General features: G+C 48.1%; 1 protein-coding gene across 1 annotated transcript; it reads right to left on the bottom strand.

The window, feature by feature from the left end:
• Positions 1 to 7,329: 7,329 nt before the first annotated feature.
• On the bottom strand, positions 7,330 to 13,074 carry LOC114512243 (olfactory receptor 5C1). The gene is made up of 3 exons (XM_028531149.2): positions 13,036 to 13,074; positions 11,880 to 11,931; positions 7,330 to 9,114 (listed from the first exon to the last, which is right to left on the bottom strand). The coding sequence occupies exon 3, from the start codon at positions 9,097 to 9,099 to the stop codon at positions 8,140 to 8,142; it is 960 nt and encodes a 319-aa protein (XP_028386950.1). The 5' UTR covers positions 9,100 to 9,114; positions 11,880 to 11,931; positions 13,036 to 13,074; the 3' UTR covers positions 7,330 to 8,139.
• Positions 13,075 to 16,396: the final 3,322 nt, after the last annotated feature.

Below are 16,396 nucleotides of genomic sequence, written 5' to 3'. Positions count from 1 at the left end.
ACCAGATCACAAGTTGAAGTTAAATCCCAAGCCCTGCCATAGCATTTGGAAGTACTGGTTATAACCTGTTATGACCACACGGTGGCAGCAGAGGAGAGGGAACGAATAGTTGTGTTGTTAAGTCAGTGGAGCCACAGACTGGATGGGGCCTGAGGATGATTGAAGCCTAGCAACACGTACAAGTCATTTTAGGGAATTTGTTTTTAGGAAGTAGAACTAGATTAAAAAATGAGTAACAAAGAAAACAAATATTATTTGATAAATACAACATATATACACTTTCATATTATGGTTAGTTAAGTTGGAATGAAAAGCTGGCTGAGGAAGAGAAGAGGAAGGCAGTGGGCACCCAGCAGTCCCCAGGTTCAGAGTCCCATCATTTACCCTCGATGACTTCTTGTCTCTCTCTCTCTCACCTGAATTAGTGAGAGTGGCAAACATATACTGAGACTCACTATGGGCCAGGGTATTGTTCCAGCACTTTATAGGTATTTTTGTAGATATTTCTCATAACAATCCCAGGGAGATGTCATTATCCTCATTTTATAATTAAGCAATTTGCCCGAGGTGAGTCAGCCAGTGAATGGTAAAGTCAGACCTGAAACTCTGATACTCAGAGGTCAGAAATGAGGATCTTAGCTGCTTGGCAGCTTCTGTTCATGGCTTGTAACATCTTATGGACCAAAGCAACTTGTATGGCTGAACCCAGAGTTACGAGTGGTGGCCAAGGCCAAGGATTCAGGGACAGGTACACCAGGGCGGTACGTGTAATCTGCTAGACTCCCTGACCTTAAATCTTTGCTCCCTCTTTGGTGCTTGTAAAATACTTTGTTTCCTTCTCCTGGCTTGCATCATAATTTGCATTGCTGTTTATGTATGTGAGAGCAAGAGCTGTACCTCTGGTCCTACTGCCCAGTGGGGGGGGGGGGGGGAGAGGGAGGGAGGGAGAGAGGCAGAGAGAGAGGGAGGGAGGGAAGAGACAAAGAGGTAAAGCAGAAGGGATACAAGTAACAAAAAGGAGAACACAGGACACACACATAGGGTAAAAGGAGTGAAGAAAACAGGACAAAATAGATGTGAATAAGATGAGTTAAGAAAGTGTCCATGGTTCATACCCTGGCTGGTGTGGCTCAGTGATTGAGTGTTGGCCTGTGAATCAAAGGGTCTCGGGTTTGATTCCCAGTCAGGGCACATGCCTGGGTTGCAGGCCAGGTCCCCAGTAGCGGGTGCATGTGAAGCAACCACATGCTGATGTTTTTCTCCCATACTTTCTCCCTTTCCCTCCCTAAAAAAATAAATAAATAAAATCTTAAAAAAAGAGAGAAAGTATCCATGGTTCAGAGTGAGTGAAATTTCTTTCTTTATCAGCTTTGTGGAATATTGATCCATTGCTGGTATTTTATTTTGTTTTACTTTTTTAAATATATTTTATTGATTATGCTATTACAGTTGTCCCATTTTTTCCCTCATCACTGGTATTGTAAAGCAGTCCATTTCACATTGAGAAAGAGTCTTTCTGCTTCTGTCACATCCAATGGCTGCATTCCCTCTATGGCAGCCCTTGCATGAAAGATGGCCTAGGTTATAGAAATGTTCTTTGAACCCTTAAAAGGAGCAATCGGTTTGCCATTTGTGATCAGAAACTCTTTCATGAAGATCTCTCCAGTTGCTGGACTTTTGCAATGAAGGCGGCCTTACTTTATCACTTATTTTTTCTGGGTGAGGTGGTTCCTAGCGCTGCATATTATTTTGACTAAACGGAAGCGTGGACCATATTGATGAGGGGGGGCAAGATAACCTGATTCTGAAATGGTCAGAGGCCCTTTCAGGGCACACTCTGGTGAGCGAGAGGAAGCAGGTTTCCTTATGCAGCCCAGAGCCCTTCTGAAGAGGGGCTGCAACCCCCTGAGCAGAAGCAGCCTCGCTGGGATAAGAATGAATTCTTGGAACCACTTGGAAATGAGTCACTCATTTGCATGCATTTGTTTTCCTTAAGGTGTTAAAAAGTGGTCTCTTTCTGTTTTGTGGGAAAAATATCCGGGAAAACATTCTTCAGTGGATTTGTGAAGTCCTTGGTGGTCTTGCTGGGGATGGTAGGCGGATTTGTCCTCTGTGCCCAGGCCAGTGTCAGGGCTACCTGCAGTAAAACAAGAGGCCAGATCTTGGAGGCGGTGGGGTGCGAATGGGGCCCGGAGACCCACAGGCCTGGTGGCCGAGGCTGCTGACTCGCCCACCGTTCCTTCTCTTTCCTGTCTTAGTGGGGTGTGGAAGTAGCTGAGGTGTCACCTGTCCCAGTGCCTGGCTCATAGCAGATGGTCAGTGACAGTTACTGACTGGAACTGAGTGGTGGTTTGTGGTGTGATGGGAAGAGCACGGTACCGAGCATCAGCAGAGCTGGGCCTGAGGCAAGCTGGTGCGACAGAGCAGGGCACACCACTTCCTCTCCCTGGGCCCGTTTCCCACTTTCACAGGGTGTCTCACGGGCCAGCATGGGACCTGGCATGTGTGTGATGCTGGTCGTGGTCAGCCTGCAGGAGGCACTGACCGTGCTGAGGCAGGGGCGGCATGCTCTGGTTGGAGGCCGAGGGCAGGAGCGAGGCTGTGCTGCAGTGTGGCCTTCTCAGGCCCAAGAGGATGAATGGGGCCCCTCTGAGACTCACCGGCAGCATCCGTATCTGGGCTGGTTCTTCACCTAGAACCTCTGGGGTTCCTTTCACCCATGGGTTATCACCCCAGTGTCTGAGGAGAAGGCTGAAGAGCGACTAACTCGCTCAAGGCTCCCTGGCCGTGAGGACAATCACGGAGTCAGACGGCCCTGGTGCTACACGCAGGTGTAACTGTGGGCAAATCGGTTCCCTTCCCCAAGCTTCCTCTTTCCTGGGCCTCAGGTTCCTCATCTGTAACACATCACCGGGCAATCCTCAGGACCACTTCCAACTTGGACCTGTTGTGATTTAAAGGAAAAACAGAACAAAAGATACTGCCCAGGATGTGGACCAGAGAAGGAAGAAAACTGGAATGAAAAGATAAAACAGAGAGAAGATCAAAAGAGCAGGTAAACCCTGGCTGGCGTAGTATTCAGTTGGATTGAGCTTGGGCTGTGAATCAAAGTGTCGCAGGTTCAATTCCCAGTCAGGGTACATGCCTGGGTTGCGGGCCATGACCCCCAGCAACCACACATTGATGTTTCTCTCTCTCTCTATCTCCCTCCCTCCTCTCTCTAAAAATAAATTAATTAATTAAAAAATCTTAAAAAAAAAAGAGCAGGTAAGAGATCTGACCAACAGGCATTTACTTCAGGAAAGTCAGAGTGGGAAATAAACCAAAACAGGATGGGAAGGAGGGACATATCGAAGAAATAAAAATTCCAGATCTGAAGGGCACCCACGTTTACATGGAAATGAGTGTGAATCTGCAGCACCTAGACGAAGCCAGTTTAGAACATCAAGGCCAAGGAGAAGAGCCCACTGCCTCCCAAGGCCACGGGGTGCGGGGGGACACAGGCACCTAATGCCGTTCGGACAAGACTGCCATCGAGTGTTTCATCGTCAACAGCAGATGACACAGCACAGTTGAGCAATAAATATCTTCAAACTCTGAAGGAAAACAAGTGTTTTGAACCTAGAATTCCATACAAAGGCAAAATATCAATCAAGTGGGAGGGAAGAATAAAGATATTTTCAGACTTGCAAAAAAACGCACAAAGAACAAAAGAATCTGGATGACTCCCTGCATCCTGGAAAAACCTTCCCCGTGAAGGGAAACACTTACTGAGCACCAAGCAGATGCACGGCTCTTTTGGAGAAAGTGGTGTGGACAGACAGACAGACACACACACACACCTACAAAGCACAGAGGCTTAGCTCCTAAGGATCAAGGCACCTCGGTCGACGCCTCTGTCCTCTCCTGTCCGGGTCTCATTGCAGAAGTCACAGATGGCTCTCCAGAGGGATTCTGGAAAGGGGAGGAGTTTTAAGACAAAGACTTGCTGAAAGGTATACTGGGGCCATCCCTGCGGAGGAGTAATCTCCTAATTTCCTTCCATGCTGTTCCTGTTTAAAAAATAAAAAAATAACACACTCAAATAAACGCCCTCCCTACCCTAGCGTCTTCCTTTTCTTCCTCCACTGGGCGAGAAGAACCTGACCTTGGCTCCCAGGAGAGCACCCCTGGGAAGCTCCCCGTCCTGTCCCACCCTCCAGGAGGGAAAGAGGATCCGGGTGAGCGGACAGGACGGGCATGGGAAGCCTGCTTATACAATAATGGCTTTTTGAAACTGGCCCTGCTCTGACCCGTGTCTGCATCGGCCCCAGTAAACATTCAGACACCCGAGCCGTTTGCAGAACATCCACGTGCAATCACAAACACGTCCGCGCGGGCACACAGACCTGCACCGCCTGGAGCTGCTCTCTGCAGCTGCACAGGCACGAGCCCTGACACATACAGAACTGCGGAGCCAGAGGAAGCAGACAGCGTAACCGTAGGCCCACAGACCCGCTCATCGCACACAGAATCAGGGGGTCAAACGCAGTCATGAAGTAGTCCTGAGGTCCGAGGGTGACCGCCATTCACATACCCCTGGTCACAGAGGCTCAGAGCACCAGGACAGCTCCTGGGACCCATCACGCACTCTCCCTGTGCCCGTTCATGCACACCAGTCTCGCCCAATTCCCTCACCGATCCCCAAATCACACCTTCCTGCACAGCCCGAGGGGCCCACGGCCTTGCCCCTTCACACACGTCACTGCAGTCACATGAGCTCTCGACGGGTCACAGCAGGGAAGTGCCACCCCAGAGGGGCACATCCAGAGGCACATGGTCCTCCTGCCTCAACGGCATCATCGGTGTGCAGTCAGTGATGGTGACACACAGCCATAGCCTCACACACACCACGTTCTCTCACACAGTGTGACTCACCCTCACAGTCACACACAGGAGGGCAGATCGGCAGACCCTCAAGCCTGGCCCCCCGCCCCACGTGTCCCCTGGGGCCTCCTCACATCATGGGAGGGAACAGCAGCGGGGGTGGGGAGGGGGCCAGGGGCAGCCTGTCCCCGGGGGTCCAGGAGGGAGTTAGCGGCCACACTTACAGGCTTTGGGGCCTGGGGAGCACCTTACCCTCTCTCCAGAGGCGACACCTGCCTTGCCCTGGCCTTCATCCCTGGGGCAGGAGGCAGCTCGGTTCCCAAGCTCGTTACCCTTCCTCTCTAGGGCCCAATTTGATGGGGAGGGGTGGCTGGTGCGTTTCCAATTTGGGACATTTAGGAGCCCGAAGGCAGCAAAGCGGTTGCCCCTCAGGGCTTGTGAAGGCAGGAAAGAGAAAGAGCCGACTCTGACAGAGGGGCTGGGGGCAGGGAAGCTCAGGGTCTGTAGCAGAGGTTTCTGGGGCCAGCCCTCCCATCCCCTCTGCTTTTGCCGGCTTCCTGCAAGAAGTGTAGGGATGTGGGAGGGACTGTGCCTTGGGTGACAGGGCAATAGGCACGCCTGTGTGACCGTGACTCTGTATGTGACTGGGACTGTGTGCGTGAACGTGTCTGTAAGGTTGTATACTTGGGTGTAGAGAGTGACTGTGTCGCTGTACCACCAAACGTGTCTGAGTGTTTCTCTGTGCATGAATGCTCCACCAGGCGCCTGGGTCTGCAGTACAGGAGACACTGCTGGGTGTGTATCGTGGGGTTGGGGAGCTGGGGCTGTGTGTAGCATTGCAGGTGGGAGTGGCTTTGCGTGACTCACTGTCGGAACAAGCGAGAAGGCTGATTTTGAACATACGGACTTTTCAATGATTCCCTATTGCCTACTGACTCAAGTCCATTCCGGCATTTGATGTCTAACCTCTGGGCTGTTGTCCTCAGTCCCAGGTCCTCCATCTTCACACTTCCCTCCCCCTCGTTCCCTCTTGAGCCAGTTACGTGGTTTTCCTGAGACTCTCCTGCACACGCTGAGCTCATTTGGCCTCTGTGCCTTCGTGTAGGTTGTCCTTTGCCCATGGATGCCCCTTTCCCTCCATGTCCACCCGCACTGCAGAGCCCAAGCGCCCCAATTGGAACCCCGTCTTCCCCGCCCAGACGGCTTTTGTCTTTACTGCCTGTCTCAGTTGACGGAAATGCTGGTCAGAATTGGCCTCATCTCAGCTACAGCTGGGAGAACTAGAAAGAGGGATTAGGCTGGAGCTGACAGTTTTTTAAAAAAAGACTTTACTTATTTGTTTTCATACAGAAGGGATGGGAAGGAGAAAGGGAGAGAAACAATGTGAGAGAGAAACATGGATCAGTTGCCTCTCATATGCGCCCTGACCTGGGATGGAGTCTGTGACCCAGGCACCTGCCCGGACTGGGAATTGTACCCACAACCTTTCTCTTTGTGGGGTAATGCCCAGCCGACTGAGCCACACTGGTCAGAGCTGGAGCTGACATTGGACTCTGGCCATGCTCCGCCTCCCCTTGGAAATGCCTTCAATCTCACCCAGGGTCCATTCCTGTCCTGCGTGGGAGGGCTTCTCAGGCAGAATGCAGTGCCTTGGGCCCACGAGTGACTGAGTCAGAGAGACAACGAAAATCTGTCCAAATTGCAAACTGGGATGGATGGAAGCCCCCAGGGCACTGGGTCTGAAAGGCCCAGGGCGACTCCGGCTTGGCGCACTGTGGTCATCTTTGTCCAAGAGGTCAGGGCTGTGACAGTTGCTCTCCTAACCCCAATTCTGCCTCTGGATGTTGTCACCTGGACACAAAGCGGTTTACCCTACCTGACCCCATGCTAGTGTAAACATTCTCGTAACTCTGAAACTCAAGTCCACTGGGCCAACTGCTACCCTGTAGCTTTAAGAAATATTATCCATTATCCATACTTTTAAATAATTCTTTAATTAAGTCTCCAAACATGTTGGTTTGATACTTAAAAAATGCTCTTTGTGTGCCTAATTCTCCTCTGGTTCTGAACTAGGGTAACTATCATAATAACTAGACTCGGACTTAAACTTATCACAGATGTTACCCACACACCAACTTAAGCCCAGTAGAACTCTAACACAAACTAATAACTTAAATTTAATGGAGCAATAAAAATAAAACCTGAACTCTAATCTTAATGAGTCCTGCACTCTAACACTAATCCTAAAATATTTCTGATAAGAGTTCAAGTTTATCCAAACTCTGACTCCTAAATGTATCCCAAATCTACTCATTAAAATCAACCCAAATCCTAAAATATACATAATTTTAATAGAATCCTACATTTTCCCAATTGCTTTTATTTTTAATTTTTTTATGTATTGACTTGAGAAGTGGGGGGTGGGGGGAGAGACAGACAGAGAGACACTGATTTATTGTTCCACTTGCTCCTATGCATTCATTGGTTGTTTCTTACATGTGCCTCAACCAGAGACCCCGGGGCATAGCTGGAGGACACTCCAACTAATTGAGCTAGTGGGCCAGAGCCTCCCAATTGCTATTAAATTCCAGATCTAACCCTGGCTCTACCCTAACCCTAACCTTAGTCATAGCCATAACCTGAACCCGAATCCCAACCCTATTCTAACTATACCGATAAATCTGATCTTTCCCTAACCTCCACTGTAGGCCTGGACTAATCCAACCTTGACCAAACTGGGTGCTGTTCGGCCACTTCCCCCGAGAGATGCAAGACACAGGTCAGTAGGGAGGGGCCTTGGCCTCACAAGTCACTCCCACTCTTTGGCGTGAGTGGATTCTGGAGAGGATCTCTTGGGGTCAAGGAGAGCAGGAACGGACTCACTGGTCATGAAGAACCTTAAAAGGATAAGAGCCTAGAAACACCTGCAGCCAACCCAGCTCTTACCTGGTATTTCTTGGAATCAGTCTCTTATAAGAACCGTGGCAAATAAACCTATGTTACTGACCTGGTAACACCGGCAAGCTTTTGAACAGTCAGCTCAGGAACAGCATTAACCTGATCTTGGTTCTGGCCCTGGGTCCCGCCCTAGATCACCCCTAGGTTCCTGCCTCCCTTCTGCAAGCTTCCTTTTCTCCCCCTTTTCAGTCCCTCACATAGTGGCAAGGGATACCCAAGCCAGAGGAACATCTGCCTTTACCCACAGTGCAAGGCAAGAAAGTGTCCTCTGCATCTCTGTACCGTCAGCCCCAAACAGCGTCTTCAGACCTGTCTCTAGGGCCCCCGCCCAGGACAGCAGGATCGGCTCCAGGTCCTCCGGAGGGCGGCCTTGACCTCCTTGTTGCGGAGGCTGTAAATGAGTGGGTTGAGAGCTGGAATGACAAGGGTGTAGAACACAGATGCCATCTTGTCAGTGTCCAGGGCATAGCTGGAGCTGGGACGCAGGTACATGAAAATGAGGGTCCCATACAGCATGAACACGGCGGTGAGGTGGGAGCCACAGGTGGAAGCTGCTTGCCGACGGCCCTCAGCCGAGCGCATGCGGATCACAGCCCCAGCAATGAATCCGTAAGACACGACAATCGCCAGCATTGTGGTCATCTGGATGAAGCCACAGACGGCGAAGAGGAGGAGCTCATTGAGGCTGGTGTCATCACACGAGATGGCCAGCAGTGGAGGGATATCGCAGAAGAAGCTGTTGACCTCCCGGGAGCTACAGAAGCTCAGGCGGAAGGTGAAGGTCGTGTGGATAAAGGCACTCACTGCGCCACCCATGCCCGATGCTCCCAGCAAGGTCAGGCATAGACGCCGCGACATGGCCGTTCGGTAGAGGAGAGGGTTCCCGATGGCCACGTAGCGGTCATAGGCCATGGCAGCCAACAGGCAGCACTCTGCATCCGCCAGCCCTGAAAATGCGAACATCTGGAGGACACAGGCTGCGTAAGGGATGGTGGCATGGGGCAGCAGCAGGTCCACTAGCATCTTGGGGGCGATGGCTGAGGAGTAGCAGGCATCCAGCAGGGAGAGGTTGGCCAGGAAGAAGTACATAGGCGTGTGGAGCCGGGCATCCCCGCGGATCAGCAGCACCATGCCCACATTCCCCATCAGGCTCACCAGGTAGACGGGCAGGAAGACCAGGAAGAGGGTCAGGCGCAGGTCCCAGCGGTCTGTGATGCCCAGGAGGATGAACTCAGCAGGGACCACGCCCGCCCCGCTGACGTTCTCTGGAGTCATCCTGCAGGACAGAGACTGAGGAGAGACAAAGCAAGAGGGTGATGAAAGAAAGGTCATGATCACCTTGGAAGAGAAAGCACTTTGCTTTGGGAATCAGCTACATTTGGATTTCCCTCTTAACTGTGTAGTAAAATCGTGTGACCTTGGACAAGCGATATAACCTCCCAAAACTTTGTTTCTGATTCTGAGACATCACACAATCGAACATTCACAAGTGCAGGAGTCTTGTCTGTCTAATTCACTTTTGTATGCAAAGTTCTGAGAACATTGCCTGGCACATAGTAGGTGCTTGATATAGATGTGTTAAATAAGTGAATGATGAATGGGATGATAGTGTCAGGCCAAGGACTGAAAGTCCCATGACCACATACACATTCTCCCCTCCAGTTTGCCGAGGGGGGAAAGAGACACTGGGATGGGCAGAAAGAGTCTGCTGCTCTAAAGGGTAACGCCTGTGCTCTTGATGTTTGCTGGGGGGACGTCTTTCACAGGAGTAGGACCTGGGAAAGGAGGGCACAGCCGTGGCTGGTATCTGTGGGAGAGCGTAAGAAGTGGAAAGAACAGATGGGAATGTGTTCCTGGGCCAGACTCTTCTCCTCTCTGCGCCTCAATTTTCTCATTTGTGTTAGAGGAAAGAAAAAGCTGCAAGGATTCAATGAAATACTGCACAAAATGCATCTCCCACAGGGCCTGACACACAGTTGGCATTTCACAAAGGTCCAGTGAATAAGGCTGCATTGCGCTAGGTGTCTTGGCTCGATCCTGGAAGGAAGCAACTTTAAGGCTATGAAAAGCAGTGTAACTTCCAGAACTTGGAATGTCGCTTCACACCCCTGGGCTTTTTACACTTGCTCCCTCTGCCTAGAGCCCATTTCCCCTTTTTGTGTTTGACAGAAACTATCTGTGACGTGCAGACTTCCCTGATGCACGCAAAGGAAACTCAACCTTCCCCTGCTGCCCTGGAACTCACATCCATCACAGCCCTTCAACAGTCTATGGCACATATTTTTTATCTGCCTCTCCTGTGGGCTCTGAGCTCCTTGGTTCAATATTCACTCAACAAACATTCATTAAGCACTACTATGCACTATAGAATGGCTCTGCAATTCATGTTTGTACCTCTAGGGTCTGGTCTACAATCAGTACTCAATAAAAACCAGTTGAATGTATAAAACAGTGAATGGAACCTGAACATTAGCAGCATGCAGACTTGGGTTTGAGCTCAGGTTCCATCCTTCAGGGGCAAAAGCAGGTTTACGGTTGTGAGCACACAAAACAGTTTATGCATGTATTATTACATATTCATTATTGTATTATTTTTCCATATGAGCAGCTGTAAACCTTCTTTTGCCCCACCCTATACTAGCACTCTGCTGGAGGGTCCTATGAGGCAATAGGTGTGTGCAGCACAGGGCCTGGGGTTGAGTACTGTATGTTTTTCCCCCTCTCTTCGTGAGAAGTTGAGATGTTTGGGACCTACTGTGCCTGGTGAAGATGATGAAGATGAGTGTCTCCCTACGGAACACAGCTGGGGTGAAAAAATTGACAGTGTTGGTGAGGTTTTGCTGGTGGAAATGTAAACCGGGACTTTGGAGGACGGTTTGGCAGTTACTCCCCCTATCTGTGCGCACCCCAGTGTCTCAGTCTGTCAGGGGTGCTGTGACAGCTCACCGTGGGCTGGGAGGGGTCAACAGTGGTCAGGTATCTCTTGCAGCTCTGGGGGCTGGGATCAAGTCTGAGATCAAGGTCCCAGCAGGGCTGGGTTCTGGTGAAGGTCCTCTTTCTGACTTGCTGGTGGCTGCCTTCTTGCTGTATTCCCACTCAGCAGAGAGAGTCAGAGAACAAGCCTTCTGGTCTCTTCTTACACGGGCACTAATCTCACCATGAAGCCCCCACCCTTGTGACTGCACGACAACTCAGTTACCCGCCAAAGGCTCCACTTCCAGGTACTGTCACATTGGGGGTTAGGACTCAAGACATGAATTTGGGGGGCAGGGCAGAAACACTCAGTTCCTGACACCTAGTAATTTTACTTCTTGGTGTTTACATTTGAAAACTCTCACACACGCACGCAAGGAGACACACACAGGGGTGCACGCACCCCTCATCTGTTTTTAATGGCCAAATGTTAGCCACACCTAAATGTTTAGTAAGGGCTCACGGGACTTAAACAGGAATGGATTCAACTTATATGGATGCATGGGGATAAATCTCAAAAACAAATTGAGATAAAAACATAATTTGCAGAAAAAATATATACAGATTGATGAAAAAGCACAACATCATAATATGTTTTTATGTATATGTACAACACATGGCTGGTTGTTCCAGCCAAAGGTAGGGCGCCCGCTAATAGGCCCCAGGGTTTCATCATCTTTGCCCATGCCCACGTCCAGAGCTGATCCTTCTTACCTGTTAAGACTCTGCTCAGGTCATTTTTCCAGGAAGGTCTACCTGAACACTGCACCACCCAACCTTTCAGCCCAGAACCTGGCTTACTGGGCTCTGTGTTATAGCCCCACTCCTCTGTTTCGTAATTACCTTTCTAAGTGTGTCCCTCACCTAATGGAGCATTTGGGGCCATGCCTATTTCTTCCCTCTGTCCTTGGGAATACAGAACGTTCAGTATCTTCCCCTCCTCCTTGGTGGGGTCACTGGGAAAGGGCAGACGGACTCCAGAGGAGGAGAAAAACGTGGGGTTCCAGCTCCACCCAGAACCCAGTTGGTGGCAACCCCCACTGTGTTTCTGTTTGTCCACGTGGAAAGCCATCACTACTCACCTTCACAGGAGTGAGGAGTGGAGCCGCTTCGAGCGCCTCTCCATTGCTCCATCTGTGAAACGGGAACAGTGAGACTTCAGGGCTTTTAAGTTGCTTTGAAGATTTTGGGTGCAAGGATCCCCAAACTTCAGTTAAGTAGCTGTCAGTGAGTGAGTGAGTGCATATGTGCAAAATGTATACAGTTAACTCTCCACTGATTTCTCTGTTTCCTTATTGCCCACAAGGAGCAATCCTGATATTCTAGGGTGTCTTTCCTTGAAGGTAAGAAGACTGAGTTCCAAAGAAGGAAGAGCTTGTTCCAAGATGTCCAGCTATGACGGGACAGAGCTTGGATTCAGCTCCAAGCCGAATTCTCTTTGTTTCTAAGCAAACACCCTATTTTAGGGCTTTTCACAGAGACCAAGCTTGTCATTGCCCCTGCCTTGCCTCGGTCCTCTCATCTTTGGATTGAGAAAAACAGACCTGATCAGTGGTTCCTAGTCTACTCTATAGACTTCTGTTAATAGAACTACCTGTAGAGCTTCGTGAAAAAGTATTTGGTCATGCACAGTGGCCAGAAATTCTTATTCAGGTGGTCTAGAGCAGAGCTCAGAAATCTGTACCTTAAAAAATCTTCCAAGTGATTCTGATAAGCAGCTTAATTCGAGACCCTGAGCGGCAGCGTTTCTCCATCTTCGGTGTGCACAGGAACCACCTCAGACTCTGGTTAAACGCAGATCCTGTCTCAGAAGGATCTGGGGAGGGGCCCGAGCATCTGCATTTCTAACAAACCTCTAGGTGATGCTGAAGTTGCTGGTTTGGGCACCACGGTTTGAGCAGCAAAGGCCTAGGTCAAATTGAACAGCATTTCCAGCTCTGACATCTTAGGTTTCTAGCTTTCTAGAGGGTTCTCTTACCTTCTTCCTGCTAGCTCCTCTCTCTCAGCTAAAACCTTCGTCTGACTCAGCCTTTCTCTCCCAGCTCCACTGTACTCATGAGCACATGTAAGTCTAGGGAGGCTGGCCTGGCATTTCTCAATATGTTGCTTGCTCATTTCTTACCAAGTTTATATTCTTAACTCATTCTTCCCCAGCACACAGACATTGGATATATCTTGGTCCAGACACCAGCCGCTGTCACCGTGATGGTGTGTGGTTATTGGGCTGGTTGGACATACCTAGAAGGTGGAGGTGGGTGGGGAGTTTTTTGGGCAGAGTAGCTTCAGGCAAGCCTTTCAGGGGAGATAATAAGATCATGCCCCAACGCAGAGGTAGAAACAGAGGTTCTTACACTCTTCTTGGGTCCTGAGGGAATAGCCTCTTTCTGTTTTCCTCCTGACTCCTCCTTCCCTCCCCTCTCTCCTGGACTCCATAGAGACTCTTGCTCCACATCCTTTGGGGACTCCGTGACAGCTAGTGGCAGGGGAATGTCAGGGATGACTCACTCGGTGGTGCCTGGAGATGATGCAAAAGTTTGGCTGAGTGGGTCCCCAGGTTCGTTTGGGAAAGACAGTCATGCACCTTGATGAGAGGAGTCCCTTTGGCTCACGTTCCCCACCCCCATTCTTTGGGACTCAATATTTTTGTTATGCTTTATGATCTTCTACACAAACACATATTCTTCTTGTAGTTCTCCTAATCCTTTTTTATTTGGATGAAGTCCATTTATCCATTTTTTTCTACTGCTGCTTATGCTTTTGGGGTCATACCTAGAGAAGCCATCATGTGAGACAAGTCACAGATTCACTATCATGCTGTCTCTTAAGAGTTTTGTAGTTTTAGTTCTTCACTGAGGTCTGGGATTCATTTTGAGTTAATTTTTGTGTGTGATGTGAGGTAAAGATCCAACTTCATTCTTTTGCATTGAGGTAACCAGTGGTCCCAGTACCATTTGTCGAAAACACGACTCTTTCTCTGTTCAATGGTCCTGGCGGCCTTGTTGAGAATAAAGTGACCAACCTCAACGGTTCTGAACATCTCGTTTATGTTATTCTTGGTCTTAGGGCAGGAATGGGAAGCGTAGATGAAGCAACAGAGGAGCTCACAAGAGAAACAGATCATGTCCAGATGATCAGAGTGAACGGGGGTGAGAGGGGGCTTTTCTGCAGACCCTGCGGGACTCAAACAGGGTGGGCCTGGAGTGGAGGGAGGTGCCGCAGAGGGAAAAATAGCACTCAAGCCAGAGGCTCTGGGGAGAAAAGTGTATGGTGTGTAAGAGTGAATGACAGGTCAGATGTACTCAGCCTCCCATTTTCCAATAATTATGTGACATGAAACAGGGGAAGAAACTCCTGTAGAAAATGAGAGATGTGAGGGAGATGATTACTTTAACATTTGATATTATTCTAAAATATATTGTTTAAAAGTCCTATGTCATTTCAGTAAAAATAACACATTATATACTAAAAACCACTGAACCATATATTTTAAAAGGATGACTTTTATGGTATATGGATTGTATCTCAATGAAACACTAAAAATAGCAGGTCACACTGAAAATAGAAAACAGGTCATGGGAACTCTGCACAGAGGAGGATTTCCCATGATAACACTGGCAGGAGGGTCACAAGGAGATTTTTTAAATTGGTTGCATCTTTGTAAGTTGAAAAATTATGTACGTTGAAAGATTAAAAAGAAAACTGAGGGAAGCAAAGGTGATTGGACAAAGCTTACATCAAAACTAAGACAGTGTAGAGTTTAAAATTCTAATATAGAAAGAACTGAGAGAAGTCTTTAAAGTAGTCAAATGGCATGAAGAAATAATGAACAGAAGAACAAATAAAATTTACTTATAGACAACAGTTAGTAAGCAAAAATAATTAAACAAAAAAGAGGTACCTTTTTGCTTATTATATTTGCAGCAATTAAGTAAAAAAAAATAGAACAGAAAGTGCTAGTAGGATACAGAGAAAAGAGGACTCTTGAAGAATGTCTGCTGGAATGCAAATCATGAACAGTTTTGTAAACTCCTTAAAAAAATGTATGTTTATTGATGAGAGAGAGAGAGAGAGTAAAAGAGAGAGCAACATTTGTGTCCTGACAGGAAATCAAATCCAAAACCTAGGCATGTGCCCTGACTAGGGATTGAACCCCAAAACTTTTGGTGTATGGGATGATGCTCCAACCACCTGAGCCACCCTGGCCAGGGCCAGTTTTGTAAACTCTTTGCCAACATGTATTATGAACCAGAAAAATGTTCTACCCCACAACTTCACTTCTTAAAATTTGTTGTAAGAACCTGGGAAAATCTATGTAGGTTTATTTACAATGATTTTCATTGTGTCATTATTTAGAATAGTGAGAATAATTAGAAGACTCTAATAATCCATATGGAAGATTATATATAAATATGGTACCTTCTTTTGCTATAATATTAATTATGAAAATGTTTATGAAGATTTAATAATAATAGTATAGAAAACATTATCTTATAAGATCATGTGAAAAAGTCAGCAGGTTAACAATATTAGATAAACACACAGAGAAAAAGGCCATAAGAATTTGTGTAAAGTATTCACAGTGGTTTCTTTTAAGAAGGGATTATTTTTTAAATATTTTAGACATTTACTATAATGACATGAATGAGTTCTCAGTTGGAAAAAAATAAAACAGAGTTTAAAAAGTAAAGAATAAAGACTGGTCACAACTAACAAATAAGAAACAGAATCACCCATCAGGGACAAAGATCTAATCCCAGATATATGACAGTAGACAAATCTCTAAATCTTTCTGGACCTGGGATCCTTTTCTAGAATATTCTTGCCCTTTCAGGCCACACACAGTTATATGTACTTGGTGTCATATTCTCCATGTCAAGACCAATGAGTGAGTTTCTTCCCAGGCAGGGTCAGAATTGGTCTCTGAAGCCCAGTGACTTAGACTGAGGTTCTGACCTGCCTAGTCTTGCCATCATTTCTTGTTGTCAGGGACAAATTCACAGTCCAACACTATGCTCCTGTTGGGTTTCTTCTTAGAAGCCAAGTGTTTGCTGGCATCTTTGGTATTCCCAGCTCTGGGTAGAATGTGCTTGGAAACACAGATCCACGTACCAAGTCACCTTGTAGGGACTGCTGGCCACTCACTCCCTCTAGGCTGCAGCTCTGTCCTTGGCCAGTGGGTCCAATGCCAGTCCTGCAGAGTCAGAGTCTTCATTTTCTTGCATCTTCTTAGTAAGGCTAAGCATCCATCGTGAGCATGAGTCTTCAGATTTCTAAGGGTCAAGTCCAGGGAAGAAGGTCTGTTGAAAAGTCTGGACTTCTACTCTGGGGAAAGATTTGTACGGGGTAGAACATCTTGCCCAACCAAAGAGTTTCCACAAAGCCCCTTTCATGTCCCTGTTCCTCAGGCGATAGAGAAAGGGGTTTAGAATGGGGGTCACCACTGTGTATATCACAGGTGCCACCATTCCAGTGTCTACTGAATAGGAGGATGAGGGATGGAAATATTCCAGAAAGTGTAGCATAGAAGAGAGTGACCACTGACAAGTGAGAGCCACAGGTAGAGAGGACATTGTGTTTCCCCCAAGCAGAGGGGACCCCG

The sequence above is a fragment of the Phyllostomus discolor genome, chromosome 3, assembly GCF_004126475.2.
Source record: "Phyllostomus discolor isolate MPI-MPIP mPhyDis1 chromosome 3, mPhyDis1.pri.v3, whole genome shotgun sequence".
Lineage (NCBI taxonomy): Eukaryota > Metazoa > Chordata > Mammalia > Chiroptera > Phyllostomidae > Phyllostomus > Phyllostomus discolor.
The sequence above is the reverse complement of the archived record's forward strand: the minus strand, read 5'-3'. Positions and strand labels throughout refer to the sequence as shown.

What these genes read in the sequence shown, in the direction of transcription:
- LOC114512243 (XM_028531149.2), bottom strand. Translation starts at nt 9,099, where the DNA reads ATGACTCCAGAGAACGTCAGCGGGGCGGGCGTGGTCCCTGCTGAGTTC.